This window comes from Xiphophorus hellerii, chromosome 11, assembly GCF_003331165.1.
Source record: "Xiphophorus hellerii strain 12219 chromosome 11, Xiphophorus_hellerii-4.1, whole genome shotgun sequence".
NCBI classification, from domain to species: Eukaryota; Metazoa; Chordata; class Actinopteri; order Cyprinodontiformes; family Poeciliidae; genus Xiphophorus; species Xiphophorus hellerii.
This window is the reverse complement of record NC_045682.1, coordinates 28385282-28404913: the sequence shown is the minus strand read 5'-3', so window position 1 is coordinate 28404913 and position 19632 is coordinate 28385282. Positions and strand designations below refer to the sequence as shown.

Genomic DNA, 19632 nt, shown 5'->3' with positions numbered 1-19632 from the left:
CCCTAAATATTTCAATGCAGAATAATATGATCCATATGAAAGAGGATTAAGACTGTTGAAAAAAATTTTAATCTTTGAATTCTAATTTTTTTCACAGAATTAAAAAAATCACTTAAACATTGCTTTTCCTCCTCCACAACTCAAACATATACGAGGAGATTAGAGCCACAGATGAAATAGTCTATTCAAATTCAGTAATATATCAATAATCCTTTATTGATCCTAACGGAAATTAGATGTTGTTATAACTCATGTTAATACAAATACTTTAAGAAGAGTTATTAGAGACAGTGATAGTTGTTGACAGGAAATAGAAAAATACAATGAAATAAAATAAAACTGATTTTAAGAAAACAACAATTAAAAAATATAATTTTTAATAAATAAATAAATTCAGACTTTAATTCTGCCCCCCCAGATTTCTGAGATTAATGTCAGAAGTCCTGTTTTAAGTGGCCCTCATTCGGGTTAAATTGAAATCTTCTCCCCCTCCCAGATGTCAGTTTAAAATGCGGCGTGAAGCATCTTGTTGTTTAACCGGATTTTCCATCTTTGAAGATGACAGACTCTGACGTAGTACGTGACGTCGCTACGCCTCCTTCCTATCTCCTCCCATTGTGCGGCTGACAGGCTCTTTCTCGCCTTGCACTGGAACACACAGAGGTATGTTCTGTATCTTCCCGTAAAACGAAACCCAGCTAGGTTCCTGTGCATTTCACATGAGTGGGTCGAGTCTCACCAAGAATTGCAGAACTGCGTTTGTCTCCTCATGTATTTATATTAATATAAAACTGACGCGGGAAACATTAGAAGTCGACAGGCCCGTCCTTGTTATGTAGCTATCATCTGCTGCTAGTTTGTGATGCGGTCATTTGAATGGAGAACTTATCTGCAGTTGTGCAGATTGTTTGTAATTTAAAAAGTTGAGCTCTTTCACTAATTGACCCTCTCGGTGCTCGTCGTGCTCTCTGTTTTACACTTAGGATTTTAACTGTCCAACCGGAGACCCTATTACCATCTAACCACCTTGACTGTGAGCTAATGCTAACCAGTTAGCCGGCGAGGGCATGAGGATGTTCGCGTGATAACCTTTTTGTCCCCGTCAGGCTCCTTACTGGGCTCTCACAAAAGATACTGGACTTTTTATGTCAGAATAAGTCTCACAATGAGCTTTCATTTCTGTTATCCTGAAGTTAAAATAAAAAGCGATGCTGAATTACAAAGATGTAGAAGCTAAGGTGGTTGGTAAAGTTTATTAATAGACCTCTGTGATATTATGTATAAACATTTAGCCCATATTTACCTTATAAATCTCACATCCCACACATAAACCTGTGACCTAGTGGTTCGTGCTTTGCAATCTCTAACATTTCATCCTATTTGAAGGGTTATTGTAGGAGCTCTATGGTGTATTTTTATGAAACTATAAAATACTCGCTGCAAACTAGAAAAGTTAGAATTTCAGCAGATTTAAAGCCTTGATGCAATTAGCATGACATAAAGTCAGACTATAGTTATATATTACATATATATTAACATCTATGTGTGATTTTCTGCTGCAATTTACTACCACTAAGCAGTTTTATTTCTCGCTAATTGAGCTGGATGGAATACTAAGTTTCCGTTGCATTTTTTGTTGTTGAATTATAAAATGTTGGTTGTAATATTTTACTAAAATCTTGTGCTTTCCCACTACTGTGCAGTTGCTGTTTCTGTCAAATGGGCAGATAAGTCATTATATGAATGCTTGAATCTTAAAAATTACTTAAAATCTTTTCCATTTATTGTTCTGATTCACATAGAATTGCCAATAAAAATGTTCAGAAAGTGTTTAAAGGTTGACTGCATTCCATAGAGGCCATTTTCTAATTTATTTGAAACATTTGGAGTTTAGTTAACTCATTTTTTACTCAGTTCATTATTATTTATTGGTTGTCAATTATTAGTGTTAATGTGCACTAATCAGATTTTGCACTGATTTGCCATTTTGAATGTATTTTCTTAGTTTTGATGTTTTTCTTCCCCAGCAGCACCAGTTTAACGTAGCATCGTAATAAAAACAACCTGGTCTGGAAAACTAGTTTCCCTTTTTATTCAACATTTGTTCAAATTGACTTTCTTATCTTCTGTCAATAAACTTTGCACGTTCTCAACAGACTCTAGCGCATTGCTAACTGTTGCTCCATTTAAAAATGGTTCCTGTATCATTCTTATGATGAAACGTCTTGCAGAACCGAGTGAAAGCCCGGGACAAAGAGTCGCTCACAGACGCGATAGCAGAGCGTTTCCAAAGAGACGGCTTTGTTCTCCGGCTGGAAACATGAGCTTTGTTTGGGGAAATTCAGTTCTGGTCAAACCAGAGGAGTCCAAACTTTTTACACCAAAATCCTTTTTTGTAAAAATTAGCTTTTTACCCCCAATTAAAAACATAAAAATATTATTATTGTGAATTTTTTATCCTTTACCTGCACTAAAGTAAATTAAACAAGTAATATTTTAATAAAAAAATACATTAATATGAGGTTTGCCTTAACGTTTTGCAACAATTATTTTCTATTTTTGTTGGTTTTTCTTTCACTTCCAGCAACAAAAATAAGAATTTTCTTTTAAAGCTTTTATTGTGTTTATCCAAATATAATGGAGAGGTGTGCCAAAGTGTGTTTCTGGGTAAAATAAAATGAACGAAAAATAAAAGCAACAAAATAAAGACACCTTTATGTTGTAGTGGTTCCATGTTCCCAAGAATCAGATTTGTACCATTATTGAACTGCAGTCAGGGGCCACAAATGGCCCCTGGGCCACACTTTGGACACCGCTGCGTTATCCGGACAGTAGATTTGTCTTTACGGTCGCTTTAAGCGTTCATATCGTCTGGAAATTATTTAAAAATATAAAAGCTAGCAGCCTGGTGCTTGTTGTTCTTTAGATGACCTTCAGCTAACATGGCGTCTTGTTCTTGAAACTTGGTGCTCCGTTTCAGATTTATGTTTCTCACAGGTGTAATAAAGAGCGTGATCACAAAGAAACTATTTTTATTTGTTGTTTTCAGACAATGGCTGTACCTCCCACCTACGCTGACCTTGGAAAATCAGCCAGGGATGTTTTTACAAAAGGATACGGTAAGCAGACAACCTATTTAATTAAGAACAGGTAACAATTGGTTTTTAACATTGTTGTAGCCATTTATGTTGAATTTAAATCTATCAATTTAGTTTTATTTGGGCAGTTAGAATATATTTAAGTAAGTTTGGAGCCAAACTTAGACCAGAGGTGCCCAAAGTTGGTCCTCCGGCTCCGGCATCCTGCATGTTTTAGTTCCTCCCTGGTGGTAGAAACAACCTTTTCAGCAAGTCAGTGATCTTCTTAGGCCTCTAAGGATCCATCATAGGATCCAGGGCCGTTAAATCAGGGAGAAACTAAAACATGCAGGATGCCGGGCCTCAGGGACCCACTTTGGGCTCCACTGTTTTAGACGCTCCCATTACTTTAGCGGTGGGCATCTTTTGTTTGCCAAATCTCCGGTGTGACAACCAGAGATTTTATAAAATTATTTTTGAACTTATTACATCTGATTAAGTAAACTTTCATTTTTCATTTTCTAAGTTGTAACAGATTTTTAGTTAATGTGTTGTCTATATTTTTGATGGAAATAAACAACATATGTTGTTTCAAACAAGTTGAAACTGCATTTAAAAACCAATCAGAGCGAGGAGCCAGGGCTTAGTGCTGTCAATCATCCTTGTGTACTCTGCTAAATGTCCTAATGGCAGAGAAACAACTTACTGTGACAGAAACGATGTTTATCTGAATATTGGTGGCTATGCTAACTAGCCTACCATTTACTACAGGCTCAGTTGTTGTGAACCAGCTCGGGGGAAGAGTGATTGGAAGCGCTAAGACCCTCCTCTTTGCTCTGATTGGTTGTTTCTGACTGAGCGTTGTACTTCTGCTGTTGGGTTTGGGAGAAACCAGAGCAATTAGTGATGGTTTGTGGCAGTTTTAACAGATTTTTTAAAGTGTTTCCATGGTTACAGCGATGCATGACCCACAGTGTAAACTGGAGAGTTTTTCTGTCAGTTACTGAAAAATAAATGCTCAGTTATCAGTGGCGTATATGTACATATATGTACTTTTCCCATTATTATCTTTTTTTTTAAATTATTCTTAATCAAATACCAACTTCCCACCTCCATAAAGAAACCCTCTGCAAATCTTTTAACATAAAACTGAGTTAGTTTGTGTTTCAGTCTTTATAAAGAAACTAATTTTCACCTAAAATATTAACTTCATTGTTTCATCATAGGCACTGCTTTGATGATTTATTTTTTGTTTCAGGCTTCGGCCTCATTAAACTGGATTTGAAGACAAAGTCTGATAATGGACTGGTAAGTTTTCACTGCTGACTGGAGTTATTTTCTTTTTGTCATAATTTATTTACCAACAACTGATGGCAGAAATAGAAAGAGATTCTCCTATCAGCGTCATTTTCCCTTTTCTCTGGTCACTGTCATTTTTAAACCTTCACCTTCAACAAAAACTGGACTAATTCCCTCGTTTGTTTGTAAAACGTGGCGATATTCAAAACATTCATCAAATAGTGATTAAATATTTCATAAAAAGTAAAATTTTTAACAGCAGCAAATATGTAAAATTAAAAATATTGACCAATATAAAAGAGAAATTTGCTTAGTACCTTCTTGCGTCTTGATAAAATCCAAACTGTTATAGTTTTATAACTTAGGAGAATTTATAATTTACATATCAAAACATCAGTAATTTAATTTCATTATAGATTATAGAAATTTCATTTCTATAATTTATAGAAATGTGGTCAGAAATCAGGGCGCTTCGAACATTTTGGGACAGTTTTCTGCTCATCCTGCATTGGAGGAATCTGGTGTTGTGGGTTTAAATAAATCATTGAAATTGCTGCCGGAGCGTCGCTAGCGTTAGCGGCTAATAGGCTAATTACTGTCCAAACCAACAATTTATATCAATGGAGAAATCCTCCAGCCGCTGACACCTCCATTTTTATTTACATTTGGTGAAGAAGGAAGTTGCGCTCATTGTCTTCTTCAGAGGTTTTTATGTCGTTGCCGTCAGTAGTTCTTGGTGCAGCGCCCCCACAGGCCAGGAGGGGAACATGTTTTTCAATTAGTGCAGTGAAAAAAACAAACTGTTATAGTTTTATAACTTAGGAGAATTTGTATTTTACATATCAAAACATCAGTAATTTAATTTCAGCCATATTTTATAGAAATGTGGCCATATTTTATAGCAGCAGCTGAAAATGTAACAAATGTTGCAATTTTGGTTTCCAATTGACTGTCAGTTTTAATAATAGTTTGTTGGTTTTTTTCTACTAATGTACGGTTATTTTTGGACGTCTATTTTGTCGTGTGGTTGCCTGTTCTGTGTAACTGAGTGACGTCTTTTGCCTTCAGGAGTTCACCAGCACATGCTCCGGCAACACGGAGACCAGCAAAGTTGCCGGGTCGTTGGAGACCAAATACAAGTGGGCGGAGCGCGGCCTGACCTTCACGGAGAAGTGGAACACCGACAACACCCTGGGGACCGAGATCACCGTGGAGGACCAGGTGACCGCCAGGGGAAAATTACAAATGTTTTTAAGAAAGCAAAGATCTGAGCGAGACTGTTGGGAAAATATTCAATATGCATGTTTAAAATTCTTCCCAAGCAGTTAGAAAATGTTGTTTTTGTGTTGGAAATGAATCCTGTGCTCTGTTTTAACATGATTCTCTCTTTTTTTTCCACAGTTAATTAAAGGGCTGAAGCTTACGTTTGATTCCTCCTTCTCTCCAAACACTGGGTAATGACAGCGGCTTCACCCTGCCACTCTCTGGCAGCTTTGTTATTAAATGTAAACTTTTAGCTCTTGATTCTTACATATAATGACTAGAGTTCAGCAGTAACTACAGTTACAGATGGATTTACTTGAGTAATTTTTGGAAAAAAATTACTTTTAGGAGTATTTTATTTTTTACTGAAGTAATTTCCTGGACGGTCATTTTTTACTTTTACTTGAGTAAAAGTATAGTAGTGTTACTCTTACTGGCGTGTATGTTTTGGATCTCTCTTCTCTGATATTCACAACAACGATTCGTTTTTTTCCTCACCAAACATCCGGCCAGCAAGAAAGGCGGGAAGCTTAAGACGGCCTACAAGTGCGACCACGTCAACCTGGGCTGCGACGTCAACTACGACATCAACGGCACGGCCATTCACGGCACCGCAGTGGTGGGGTTCGAGGGCTGGCTCGCTGGATACCAGACGACCTTCGAGGCCGGCCGGAACAAGGTCACTCAGAGCAACTTTGCTGTGGGATACAAGACCGATGAGTTCCAGCTCCATACGAATGTGTAAGAACTATAAACACTCAGCAGCTTTTATTGGTTTAGTTTGTAAAGACCAAAAAATATTAATAAAAAAACATAATATCATAAAACATACATTGACAGTCCCCATAAACACTGGACAAAGTCATAGAAATACAACAACGTAAACATGTTGCATCATGACGTGGGATGCACAAGATCCCACCAAAACTGCTCGCTAATGATAAGTCGTCAAGCGACATCCTCAATGTAGTGATATGTAAAATAAAATGGACGCAGAGCTTTGCTACTAATGGTCAACATTATGACAGCTAGATGACAAGATCAGGAAAAAGTTTTATTAAAAAAAAAAAGCAAGTGAGAGGGAAGTAGCTCAGTTATGCTAGCTTGACTATGACAAACGTAACGTGGATGTGCTGCAGAATTTTGTGTTTTGGTTCAGTTGAGCAAAATAAAAAAAAGCGACCTAAACACAAACTGATCAGTAGAGCAGAAGTTTAAAGGTTTTCTGTTTAAAGGCCTGCAATAAATCAATCAATCAATCAATTAAAATGGACTCAATAATCTCCATTTGCTTGATTTATAGTTTTTCTCTTTTCTATCTATTGACCAAAAACGGGATGATAAAAGTCTTCAATCTACCATTTTGGTTTCAATTGTCCCTTTTCTTAAGGATAATTTTGCTTCCAGGGACTCCATAATTCATCTGATTTGTTTCTTTTGTTTTTTATTTATTTTGGATATTTAAAATGTTCCAGTTCCAGTGTAAAATGTTTATTAGAATGTGTTCTTGCATCATAATGACATTATTACCACTTTATTTCTGGAAAAATGTCTCAGAACGACAATATATAACTTCTGGGACAATCGTGAGTTTTTTTGTTTTTAAACTCTGTATTCTATCAAATTATGCTTCATTTTTCTTCCTATTCAGTTTTCTGTAAGTTGGATCGTTTAGTTTTCTATAAGTTGGATCTTTTTATGGCCAGGTAATTTATTATATAAGTCAGAGGAGGTGATGGTGAGCGTGAGGGACGGGGCTTGTTCCTGCTGTTTCCCCTGGTAAATCCTCTCTGAAGGTCAGACAAACGTTACTAGCTCCTAGGATTTAAAGTAACCTGCTGGTTCTTTACAGCAACGATGGCACCGAGTTTGGCGGGTCGATCTACCAGAAGGTGAACAACAAGCTGGAGACGGCCGTCAACTTGGCCTGGACTGCAGGAAACAGCAACACCCGCTTTGGCATCGCCGCCAAGTACCAGATCGATTCTGACGCATCTTTCTCCGTGAGTTTCATTTATTTGTTTATTTCAAAAATGTTTTTAAAAACAAGAAGACATTTAATCAGTAGTACAAAATAATGACTAGCTTACCACTGCTTCTCTGTAGTGGTAAACACTTATTTACTCCTTCCCCTTATCTCAATTATCAGAAATTTGTGATTAAAACCAGGTTATGATATTCAAATTCAAAAATACTTTATTAATCCAAAATTAAATATTATTATATTATTGCTATATAATTTATTATAGGTAATAAATTGATATTTGTATGCCTGTTAAAGATACTTTGCTGAAGAACCAACAAATAAATTATATAAACAAAGTCATTACAAACTGGCTCTCATAACAAGATTAGAAAATCTACAGACCCATAAAAAAGTAACAATAATAATTAATAACATCATAATATTTATCGAATCCTTGCCACTGTACACCATTTAAATTCTCCATAAACTGTTATATAAAACAAATAAAATAAAAAAATCTAATGATAATAATAGTGAAATAATAATAACCTACTTTCAATTAGCATTTATAGGAGTTATTTTACGGTAAACCAGAGGTGTCCAAACTTTTTGCTGTAAGGGCCGAAATCATTAAGTAGAAAAGACTTCAGGGTCAGAAAATATTTTGTTTTCCAGCCACTTTGTGTCATTTTATAGCACAATCCAGAAATTATTTTACCTTCAGTTGTTATAGAAATGCTACATCTGTCAAACATGACTTAAAGGGTCTCTGTCTCTTTAAGAAGCTCCTACTCTGACACTCGGCCTTCAGGAAGCTGTCACAACATGAACACCTTTAAAACAAACTTCTTCTGCCTTTTTTAATTTGATCTGCTCAATAATAAACTAAAAGTGTAAAATTTGATTTAAATCAACAAAATAGTCTGATTTTTGTGAATCATGGTTGATGCAAAACATGAAAAGGTTTCATCTTTTATAATCAGACAAGTAAAACTTTTAGGGATTGATTGTTTTTTTATTTGAGCTGTAGATAATTTCAGTTTGAGCAAAAGTCAAAGTTCGTGGATGAAAGCAGAAATATTGAAAAATAGTCCAGCTGCAGCAACTTGAGAAGCAGATTTACTCCTTTCTAGAGGGGGCTGCACAAAATCCTCCAGAGGGCCGTGAATGGCCCCTGGGCCGTACTTTGGACATCCCTTCCTTAAAACCACAGGTTGTGTTGTTGTGAATCATCATGAACAAGCGGCCATGTTGTTTAACCGCAGTGCCTCAGGCGTGTTCCTGCCTGGGAAAAGAGCTGCAGGTCGGCACAGACGATCACAAACCCAAACAGGAAGTCTGCATACAACAGAAAGATCTCTGCTAATTCAGGCCCGTCTATCACATTAGTCCTAAGTCCCACTTGCACCAGAGCCAATTAGTGCGGCTGGTTGTTTGTGTCGTTATTTAGGCCCATTTCTATTTGAAGTGACTCGGCTTCAGTTGAACATTTTGACTCTCAGCCCAATTCTGCAAGACAGATTTGAACCGTTCCTGGCATTTTTATTGTTTAATTAAATTATGACTAAAAAAATAGTTTCTAAACGGTTACATTTGTTTAATATGTTTATATTCCTTTAACTCTGGGGTCTGTTTTTTAGTGTTTGATTTCTGAACATTTGATCTGTGTTTTTCTGACAGGCGAAGGTGAACAACTCCAGTCTTATTGGACTGGGCTACACTCAGAATATTAAGCCAGGTGAGTTCAGTCTGCAGGTGATTTAAAGGGTTTATTTTATCTTCTTTTTTTACTCATTTTCCTAATCGATTAAGTTTATTGGTCATATTCATTTCTAGGTACTTAGTCTAGAAACATGAAAAAGCTAAAGGGAAAGAAAGACTGAATTTATCTAATTATTTAGCAGAAACATGCCTGAGAAATGCTCCAATTCTGACCAGCATTATTACGCTGGGTTATCACCAGATTCCTTAATTAGGGAGCTTTATACAGTAAAATGTAGCAACAGTGAATGGAAGCAGCTGAAAGTCTAACAGTTATTTACTCCTGAGTGTTTAACTTCACTACAGTAAAGCAGCTGTGAAAACATTAACAGTTTTCTCCCAAATTATTTTGTATTGTACTAAAATGTCACTTAGTGGTAAAGTTCTGCATGTGGTGGGCAGAAGGGAAGTCTTTCATTTGGCTCAGACGCTGGGGAAAAATAAGTTCCTGTTTATCTAATTATTTAGCAGACACAAACATGAGAAATGCTCCAATTCTGACCAGCATTTTTTAAGCTGGAGTATCACCAGATTCCTGACAAGTTAGCATTAGCTTGCTATTCTCGTTACCGTCTTTTAAGTAAAAAAGTTGCCAAGTATCCCTGCAGTACGTTGCCGTCCGTCTTTACTGTGTTTGTGAATATTTAGGAATATTTAGTGGCTCGCTCCATTGTTTACCAAAACGCATCACACATTATTTTAATGTTTCTGCTACAAAAATCTTAAATTTTATCCTAAAAAAATTATTATTTCATCAATTTTCAACAATTGGTTATCGCTTTGCCATTTGTCATTTGAAAGGTGTAGATTTGGTTTTATTGTGGTCAGTCACAGTCTGATATCATATAATATACATTTAAAGTCTCCATATACTGTATATACCATCATCATACAGTCCTAAAATTACAACAGCAGTAAAGGCCAAACTGCTGCTCTGCAGCAATGAAAAACTTTTAGATTTAATTTTTGATAGTTTTCTACCTATTAAAGTAAGATTATGATCCATAGATCACATTGCATTTTTAGAATTTGTTCTTTTCTATTTTAATATTAAATCAATAAATGTTTGGAGAATTCAGCTGTGTGTGTTTGAGCCACTTGAAATTTAGTTTTTACTTTTATCAAAATAATCAATAATTCCATTATTGTTACATTTTTAAGTATCTCAATCTGGTCCAGAAATATTGAGTATTTTAATATTTACTAATGATTTCTGCGTAGTAATAATATTTAATATTTAAACATGTTCAGATGTCTGAACCTTTTATTTCCTGTTTTCCATCTGGATAGTTGAAGTTTCTGGAGGATATTCTTGCAGTGCAGTAAAAATGAACGTTTAAATGTTTATTTCTGCAGGTGTGAAGTTGTCACTTTCTGCCCTCCTGGATGGTAAAAACATCAACACGGGCGGCCACAAGCTCGGTGTGGGTCTGGAGTTCCAGGCGTAGACGGAAAAGACTTCAGCCTTCCTCTTTTCCCCACACAATTAATTCCTCACCCAAAAAAATCTTAAACCCTCTGAGTAGTCCAGCCCCTTCTCTCCCCTTGAAATGTTACAGGTGGAAGTAAGTGAAGGTGAAACAAATCCAATTTTAAAGGACCATATTTATGTTCAAAAGCCCAGTTTAGAACAAAGCTGTGAGAACCGAATGCTTCAGTACATCAAGTCAGTTTCGTGCTTTTGTTACTTTTAATCAATTGAAAAAGGGAAAAGCCCCACAACACAATTAGCATGCAATTCTATTGTTACTGCTCCAGGTGGCGCTGTTACTTAGCTGTAGAAAGCACTTCTCACTCAGAAGACATGGTGGTCATGAAACGTTTCCTTCAAACATTTCCGCACTGAGAGTTCCTGTCTGTCTTTGGTGAATTAAACTGCGCGAGGGGTTAGCTCTGAGCGACACTACGTCCCACCGCGTACATTATTCTGTGTTTTTGTCTCACCTGTCTTTTGTGTCTGTGCTTCTGGTGTTTTTTTGGTTACATATAGCAACAGAGAATACTATTTTATTGAGGGTGTTGCCTAGTTTTAGATCCACTCGAAGTCTTAAGAAGGCAAAGACGTGTCAGCCCTCGCAGGTAAACTGTCAAACACGTAACTGATGAAGAGTTTGTGCTTCTGGATGGAGGACGAAATGAAAGGATTAGAAACACTCCAAGGAATGGTTTTGTCTTCCACAACGGATTATTGGATTGATGGTTATTGTACTTGACAGTTTCGTCATTTCCTGGCCTAAATAAAGAACACCTTGAACCAATTTCTTCTCTTTTTGTTTCTAATTTGATAACCTTGGTACAAATAAAGAACCTTAGACCTGTTTGTCATAACTCCAAAGCTGGGTAGTTACTAGTTACATTTGCTTGAGTAACTTTTTTTGAAAAGAAATTTACTTTTAGGAGTATTTTTACTGCGCTGTAATTTTTTCTTCATTATGAAGTATCTTTACCCTTACTGGAATAAGATTTCTGGATTTTCTATCCACTGGATGAAAATCAAACATGTTTTAACCAAAATTTATGCAATCATATAATTCACTATTCTTTTTTTCAAAGGTTGGACGCTTCCTACAAATAATGTAAAACCCTAAAAACAAATTTTCACTATTCCACTTCATCTACAACAACTTCCTACCAATGCATTTCTGAAAGTTTCCTACTTTGTCTCAGTTAAGTTAAAGAAAAAATACTCTCCATACAACATAAAATGTGAACAGTTTGTTCTAACAAAAACCAGAACAATCCACGTTAATATAACAAAGCATTCCTGTTGCTGAAACGGCCTTAACCTGTTTGAGTGAGCAAAGATCACCTGGGAGTGTCTGCAAACAGGAATTTATTAAGTCTTTTATGCCTGCAGGGTTGAGTTTACTGCCGAGTTCTTTCAGACGTTCTGCAGGATTTTATGGATTCACTTCCTGCCTTAATGTAGCAGGGGTTTGATGACGAGCCCTCCGTGTTTAGATGGAGGGAAAATGTCTAACTTCTAAGTTAGAACCATTATAAGACTCATATTGCATTACCACTGCTCTGACTGAGGCGTATTTTACTCATAGCTTCCCCTGTTTAGCATAAATGGCTCCTCTTTAGGTGTAAATAGGTTTTCTGATCTTCAGTGATTGAAACTAATTGAAGAAATGTCAGATTAAGGAACAACAAAAAAATCAAACAAAAAGAGGGTGAGCCTCATAACCGTCAGTCGGCAAGTAGCCTGGGTAGGACTGATGCAATACTGGTGAGGGAGGAGCTATCCTCTTGAATGGAAGGTAAATGTAGCATTTCTTGGTAGCTGGGAATAATGTTACACTTTAATTAAACTCCATTTGTAATATGAAAGGCAAGCAGTGAATCTTGTATGTATTCCTGTTGATTTTCCCACAAACTCCACCCACCGCGGCGCACCTCTCTGCTCACCGGCTAAAGAATGATGCGCGGCCATTCGCAGAGAAACGCCCCACCCATCGTGTATATCAGGCCACCGTAAAGCCCGCCCCCTTTCAGTCACTCATCAACATGGCGGCGCACAGAAATTCGACGCAAAGCTGGAGAAATATTTACGTCTTTTGTTTGTTTATTTCCCTCCAGCTGTGGTTCAACGTTTGCCTTTCGGCTCCAGCTAGCAATACATCAGGTACGGCGCCGGCGTGTTTTCATGTGCTGTGAGAATATCTGTAGTAACAGGAGGCTAGCTGCTGTGGCTAATTAGCACGAAACGTTAGCAACACTGGTGTTAGTTTGGACTGTGACAGTCTGGTTTTGAATAGGCAACTGCAAAACTGTTGGTTGAATTTTTGTTTTTCTCTGACTAATGTGCCATGTAATGATAGGTCGTAGCATAAAGGGTTTTTTTTTTGGTTTAAACCAAATCGAAATACCTTAGCTAACGTTTCTAATATGTAAAACCGAAAATATCCGAGCGTGATGTTCAGCTTTACCCAGAAGTACCACAAAATTTAGCTTTACTCCTGTAAAAATAGCACTATTTCAACATATTTTACTTAGGTAAAGGTAAAAAGTTGTACTATCTGATCAAAACATCTGATTTAATAATTTGCAATTAACTATCTACTAATTAACTAAAATATATGGCATGTGCAAATTTGGGTATTTTAAGAACTAAATGACATGTTTACAAATAATTTGATTACAAAAACAAATTTTAAGCAGAACAAATTAGTTTTATTCATCATAAGACTAACATGGTAATATGTATGTAGTGTATGTTTGAATGGAGTAAACTACTTGGTGAGTACATATTGTATCTTGATCTACAAACACAACATGATCAAAATATAGAAAATAACATTAGAACAACAAAGCTTGTGTAAAAACAGGAAGTGTTACTTTAATAAACTGTTAAAAGGACAGTGTAATAAAACAACAAAAAAGTTACTCAAGTGAACATGAGCAGTTAAAACGTTATTTTGAAATATTCCTCACAAGATTAAATGAGCAAAACATCCTTCCTGCTAATAATAAAAGTAAATAATGCAGAAAAGGAGCAGAAAGATGTTTGATTCGGTTACATCTTTGTTCTAGTCAGTCATCCCTTTACTTCCTGGTTTTTATGCATATGTGGGTTTTTAAAGCCACAAGAGCATTATTTTTATTAAAGCATTATAATTTTATCTTCCTCTGAAAAGTTTCTGGAATTTCAGATATTTAAAGGGTCAGTTTCATGTAAGGTCAACATTTTACATCATGTTTTACATCATGTTCCAATGTTATTCCCTCATGAAGATGTACCTGGAGTGTTGCCTTGATTATTTCATGCATGTTTGACAAATCCTTTAATCTCCATGGCAACCATTCAGCAGAGCAAAACGCCTGGGTGGACGTAGCCCCGCCTTCGAGGCGCAGCTCCTCCCTCACTCAGTGGAGCAGCAGCTTGAAGGTTTTCTGTTTAAAGGCCTGCAGCAATAAATTAATCACATGATGAATTGAAACAAACTCAATAATTTCCATTTGCATGATTTATTGTTTTTTACCAAAAACTGGATGAAAAGTCTTCAGTCTGGTGTTTTGGTCTCTGCTAACCGTCTGTTAAAGAATAATTTTGTTTACAGAGACTTTATAATTAATTTATTTGTTGTTTTGTTTATTTATTTTGGATATTTAAAATGTCTTCCAGTTGCAGTGCTAAATGTTCCTTAGAATTTAAAGTTTATTGGTCCATGAAGATGAGTTCTTGGATTATTACGCCGTTATATTATTATAACTATTATTGAAAAATGGTTTCAAAACAACAATATTATCGTTTATCTCTGTAACTTTTAGGATAATTTGTCGTCCAGCAACATTTGTTTTTGTGATGGATGCAGTTTTGGCTTTTATTTCAGTTTTATTTTTAATAAAATGAAAGGGTTTGATTTGTTAACATTTGAACTGTAAGCTTAGCGCCGTTATGTGAGGAATTTACAGGATTTTATTAAGTTTCAGGTTTTCGCTTTGCAACATTTTCAGATTCTACTTTCATTTAACCTTTTTAACATTATTAATGCAAATGTTTGACTTTCTATGAGAGTTTAAGGAGACTTGTCTATATCCTGAATGTCTCTCATGTTTTACTCAGAGAAACTAAACAAGTGGCTCCTGTTTAGGGATGATTTATGCTGGCGAAGGCCCCTGACTTTGAATAGGCCCTTTCTTCTCTCGGGGGCGTCTTATTGCACACTTAAAGTCGTCAGTGTTCGCCTCCCGTCCGAAGCAACGCCTCAATTTCCCTGAGCAGGAAATAATAGCAACATTTGTTTAGTTCATGTTGTCACTGAGATGAATTTAAAAACGCCTTCAAATTTGGTTTATCGTTACAGGCTGCAGTTTGCTGGAAATTTAAGCTTTTGCAAAAATAAAAAATAAAAAAAATAAATTGTAAGTGTGAATGATTTGTTTGAACAGGAGGCAAAATAAAATTAATAACTACAGACATTGGTGTTCAAATTCTTTGAGACAAATACTCTTTGGCCAAAAAATATGATTTAAAATGTTAAAAAATGAACAAATGGTCTTGTTGGAAAGAGATGTCTGTTTAATAATGGATATAAAATATTTAAAAAATGTTCTGCAAATTATTTTGGGCTTGATTGAACAGATCAAAGATGTAAAAATCAGGTTTGGTTCAGTGATGTCTGAACGTTCAGGTGCGCCGAAGTTGTAGGAAAAATATCAAGAGTATGAATACTTCTGCAAGCAATGTATAGATTTATTTATATAAATAACACAACGCACCTGTTTTACCTGTCTGTTTTGATTTCCTTTTTAGGAGAATGCAGTTGGTTCATTTTTAAACGTGATGCATTTGGGCCAGAATGGCATGTTTTCACAATAATCAATTAATCACATTATAAATTAAAATGATTCTATTTGTTGAAGAGAAGTTTTATTTAGAGACTTCATCGGTTTTAGTTGTGTGTATTTTTATTTCCGCTTTGTTTTGGGTTTCATGTTTTATTTGGGGTATTTAAAATATTTTCCAGTTTCAGTGTTCAGAGTTCTTTACAAAATTAAAGGTTATAATTTAAAAAGCAATCTATATTATCAATATATTAAAATGTTGCCAAAATGACAACAATTTTGTGTATCACAAGAACTTATTGGTTTGAATTGGCATTTTCTGCATTTTTCTTCCTCATGTCTTTGTGAGGAGCAACATGTTTCATTTAAAGCGTCATATAAATTCAGGTTTTTTATCACAGACATGCCAGTAAGAGGATTTTATTTTTCTGCAATATATAACAATATCTATAGATAGACACGTGATCAATATCAATAGATAATACATCTGATAGAATATTCACTGAACTCTGATCCAGAACCGCATGGCATTCTGGGAGATGTAGGCAGAGGAAAGGCTTTAGCTGCTCAACCTCTCAAAGCTAGGTATGCTAGGTTAGTGGAATCAGCTAACCCACTTGTTCTTTGGTTACCTAGCAACTCACTTACTCTTTGGTTGCCTAGCAACAACCTGTTGAGTAACTTGCACTGCAGCAGTTTAAAGTTTCTCCATCGTGCCTCATAACTGCTTTAAAATAAAAAACAACGGAGAGAAAACTGAATAAAACAGGAAACGTCACACCACCAGTTTGGCAGTATTTCAGATATTTACAACAAAAAAACTAATCAATAATTCTCTATGTCGACAATCATGGATATCAATATACATACATATTTTTTGTTATTTCTCTTCTTCAGATTTGCAGACTACTCAGGGAATAGACCCACAACCTAATTTGAACGTCTCGACTGTGGCAGCAGCTTGGACGAAGGCGACTACAGACGCAGAGAAACGGAGTACACCAAGTCCAAAGCTCGCACCAGCAACTGCTGCCGCCCCCAAACCGACGTCTGCTGAGGCCAAAGATGTCAACAAGATGACCCGTCAAGTAGAACCCACCCAGAGCAAGAAAGGCGCTATTGTCACGCTCCCTCCACCTGCAGACAAAGAAACTACAAAAGAAACTACGAAAGAGAACGCAGTGAAGGTGACTTCTCCTGCTCCCACCGCCAACATCAAGGTGACCCAGCCAACAGGTGAGCCCGACGTCCAGGGCACCTCCACGGAGGAAAGCGTCGATCCACAGCTGGGTACGGAGAAGCAAGCAGAAATTTCACCCTCCAAACCTGGTGAAGAATACGATTATGAAAAAGACTTTGAAGTTTCTCCCTATGAAGGGAGAAAGGAAGATAAAGGGCAGCTGGTTAATGTGCTGGAGGAAGTCGACAGCTTCAGCTCAGAGGAACAGGATTCCCACTTCTTCTTCCACCTGGTCATCCTGGCCTTCCTGGTGGCCGTCATCTACATCACCTATCACAACAAGAGGAAGGTGAGGCTGGGACGTTTAGTGGTAATCAGTCGAGTTTGGATGAACAGTAACTCTGTGCGGTTTCCCTGGGGTGTGTGGAGAATCGATGTTTTCGTTTGAGTTTATCTCAAACTTCTGTGTTTCATCAGCCTGGCAGCCACCAGGCTTTCCTTTCCCCCCACCAGGCTGAACGTTTTGTTTTAAAAACGGTTTTCTATTCAGGTTTTTTATTTGTCAATAGTTGAAGCATTGAACTGGGTTCACACCCTATTTACGAATTATGATGCTTGTGCACCTCCGGATTTTTGTAACTTTTAGCATTTATTAGCATAAAACTGTTGAGATGGTAGCGGACTGCGCTAGCGCCGCTACCACTGGGCTTAGCAGGTTTTCTGGGGGAAACTCTGTCCATGACATGTTTACAAAATACGAACCGCTTCCTGCTGCTAAAGCTGCTCGCTAACGATGGCTAGCTTTGGTTTTAGCTGTTGTCAACATAAAGAGCCAAATTCTGACTTTTCTCCCTCCTAAATATTTTTTCTGCTTTTTTTTGTTTTTGTTTTTTCATTGACCCTAATCCTCTTTCGTTCTGGGTTTTTAGCCTTGATTTAAAGGAAGTCAGTGTTTCATCAGTTTTGCAGTTTGGAGCATAGAAGTTGAAGGTTGATGCAACTTATTGCTCACCTCGAATTTAAAGTAAAAATCAGGGTTGATTCGTCTATTTGTCCTCCTGTCAACCAGACAATAGTTTCAGTTGACCAAACAAATCGATGTTCATCAGTCTGATCCCTTTAATTTCTGTCATTTCTCTCCATCTGTTTCTGTTTTTCAGATCTTCCTGCTGGTTCAGAGCCGCCGTTGGAAGGAGGGTTTGTGTTCCCGTAACAACGTGGAATATCGGCGCCTGGACCAGAACGTCAACGAAGCCATGCCGTCCCTCAAGATGACCAAAGATTATATTTTTTGATTGAGGCTCTTATAAACAGAAATCCAGCTGCTTATCTGATCACTCGCATAAAGTAGAGAGGCTTTGCTTTTTTTCAAAAATCATCTTTTAGTTTTCAACAGCGGAAATAATTTAATATTTGTTAGAGTAGAATTGGACAGATTGTTGCCTTTTCTTTGACATTTTTTTATTTTAATGTTTTCTTCATTTAAAAAACCCCCATATATTTTACATCTTTGCATCTTTGTGTAATTTTTTTCGTTAAAGATCAAAGATAGTTGAACAAATAAGGTGATGTAACGTTTAGATTCCTAATTACTGTATTTCCACCTATAAATGTCGATTTCTCTCAGCATTCAAACCAGGCTGTACACTGGCACGTAAAGCACTTTGTGTCATGCATACATTCATATAAAAAGCATTAACTAAGCAGAGCAGCCATGTAAAATACAGAAATAAAATAAATTAACACCTGTGTGTAAACTGACCTACCTTAATTGTTGGTAAATGAAGGAAATATTAGCCACCAGACTCTTAATGTTTTTAGTTCTGAACAGATCATTTTAAAACATCCAGGGATGGTTAAATGTTTAGGGTTTTTATTGGATCTAAATATAATAAATATTATTTGCACTTTTAAATAGTTTCAGAAAATGCACAGTGCCCTCCTGTATTACACAACTTTGGTTTATGGATGTGAATAAAACGGTAGTGTGTTTTTAAGGATAACATTTGATCAGGGGAGGAATAATCTCGTGTGTTTAAGCCATTTAAGAACGGGTTGAATATTTATAGGAATCTTTTATTGCCAGGCGTCTGTGTTGGTCTCGATATCTTTATGTTTTAATTACCGGGTTCCTCCAGATTTTGCTGTGCAGATGTTTTGTGGCCTCCTGCTTTATGGCTTCAGTGAAGTCTCTGTCAAATCATTGGCAAATGATGAAAAGCAACTGCAGCCTCCCATTTTACTCCCACTTACCAGGAAAATGTGCAGCAAGTAAAGGATTTAGTTTTTCAGGGTATTTCTCCTCTATCTGTTGCCATTTCATGCCTTTTTGTTGAAATGCCGTGAAACACCATGGCCTTTTAGACATGTCCAGGTAGTTAGAATATGGGGTATGCTCTTATGATCTACTGCTACTGCAATCAACAATCGTTTTCTCAATAAAGCACAAATTATATAAATGTTACGTTTTGTGTTTTTCTTGTGGTGCAGGGTTAGTGTCTTCAGTAAGATGGCTGCTGAGTTTCCATTACAAATGTCTGCAAATATTTCTCTATTTTCTGCTATTTCGCAAAATGTGGTTCCCGGAAGTCTGAACCGGAAGTGATCCAGTGCTTCTCAATTCCAGTCCTCAGGCCCCCCTACTCTGCATGTTTTAGATGTGCCTCTATACCAGAACAGCTGATTCAAATGATTGCATGACGTCTTCTGCAGCCACCAAGTGCTGCAGAATCCTGTTAATCACTCAAAGATTCAATCCAGGTGTGTGGCAGAAGGGAAACACCTAAAACATGCAG

General features: G+C 36.7%; 2 protein-coding genes across 2 annotated transcripts; both read left to right on the top strand.

The window, feature by feature from the left end:
- The first annotated feature begins 550 nt into the window (after positions 1–550).
- On the top strand, positions 551–11624 carry vdac1 (voltage-dependent anion channel 1). Its single transcript, XM_032576777.1, has 9 exons — positions 551–663; positions 3050–3119; positions 4336–4385; positions 5445–5597; positions 5778–5830; positions 6153–6380; positions 7492–7642; positions 9286–9343; positions 10723–11624. The coding sequence occupies exons 2-9, from the start codon at positions 3053–3055 to the stop codon at positions 10812–10814; spliced, it is 852 nt and encodes a 283-aa protein (XP_032432668.1). The 5' UTR covers positions 551–663; positions 3050–3052; the 3' UTR covers positions 10815–11624.
- A 1214-nt stretch (positions 11625–12838) lies between these two features.
- c11h5orf15 (chromosome 11 C5orf15 homolog) lies at positions 12839–19301 on the top strand. Its single transcript, XM_032576814.1, has 3 exons — positions 12839–12994; positions 16555–17186; positions 17998–19301. The coding sequence occupies exons 1-3, from the start codon at positions 12877–12879 to the stop codon at positions 18130–18132; spliced, it is 885 nt and encodes a 294-aa protein (XP_032432705.1). The 5' UTR covers positions 12839–12876; the 3' UTR covers positions 18133–19301.
- Positions 19302–19632: the final 331 nt, after the last annotated feature.

Bases quoted from the DNA above. Each gene is read 5' to 3' on its own strand.
- vdac1 (XM_032576777.1), top strand. From the start codon at position 3,053: ATGGCTGTACCTCCCACCTACGCTGACCTTGGAAAATCAGCCAGGGAT. The intron at 3,120-4,335 runs GTAAGCAGACAA...TTTTTGTTTCAG, and splicing joins TGTTTTTACAAAAGGATACG to GCTTCGGCCTCATTAAACTG. The intron at 5,598-5,777 runs GTGACCGCCAGG...TTTTTTCCACAG, and splicing joins AGATCACCGTGGAGGACCAG to TTAATTAAAGGGCTGAAGCT.
- c11h5orf15 (XM_032576814.1), top strand. From the start codon at position 12,877: ATGGCGGCGCACAGAAATTCGACGCAAAGCTGGAGAAATATTTACGTC. The intron at 12,995-16,554 runs GTACGGCGCCGG...TCTCTTCTTCAG, and splicing joins TCCAGCTAGCAATACATCAG to ATTTGCAGACTACTCAGGGA. The intron at 17,187-17,997 runs GTGAGGCTGGGA...TCTGTTTTTCAG, and splicing joins CCTATCACAACAAGAGGAAG to ATCTTCCTGCTGGTTCAGAG.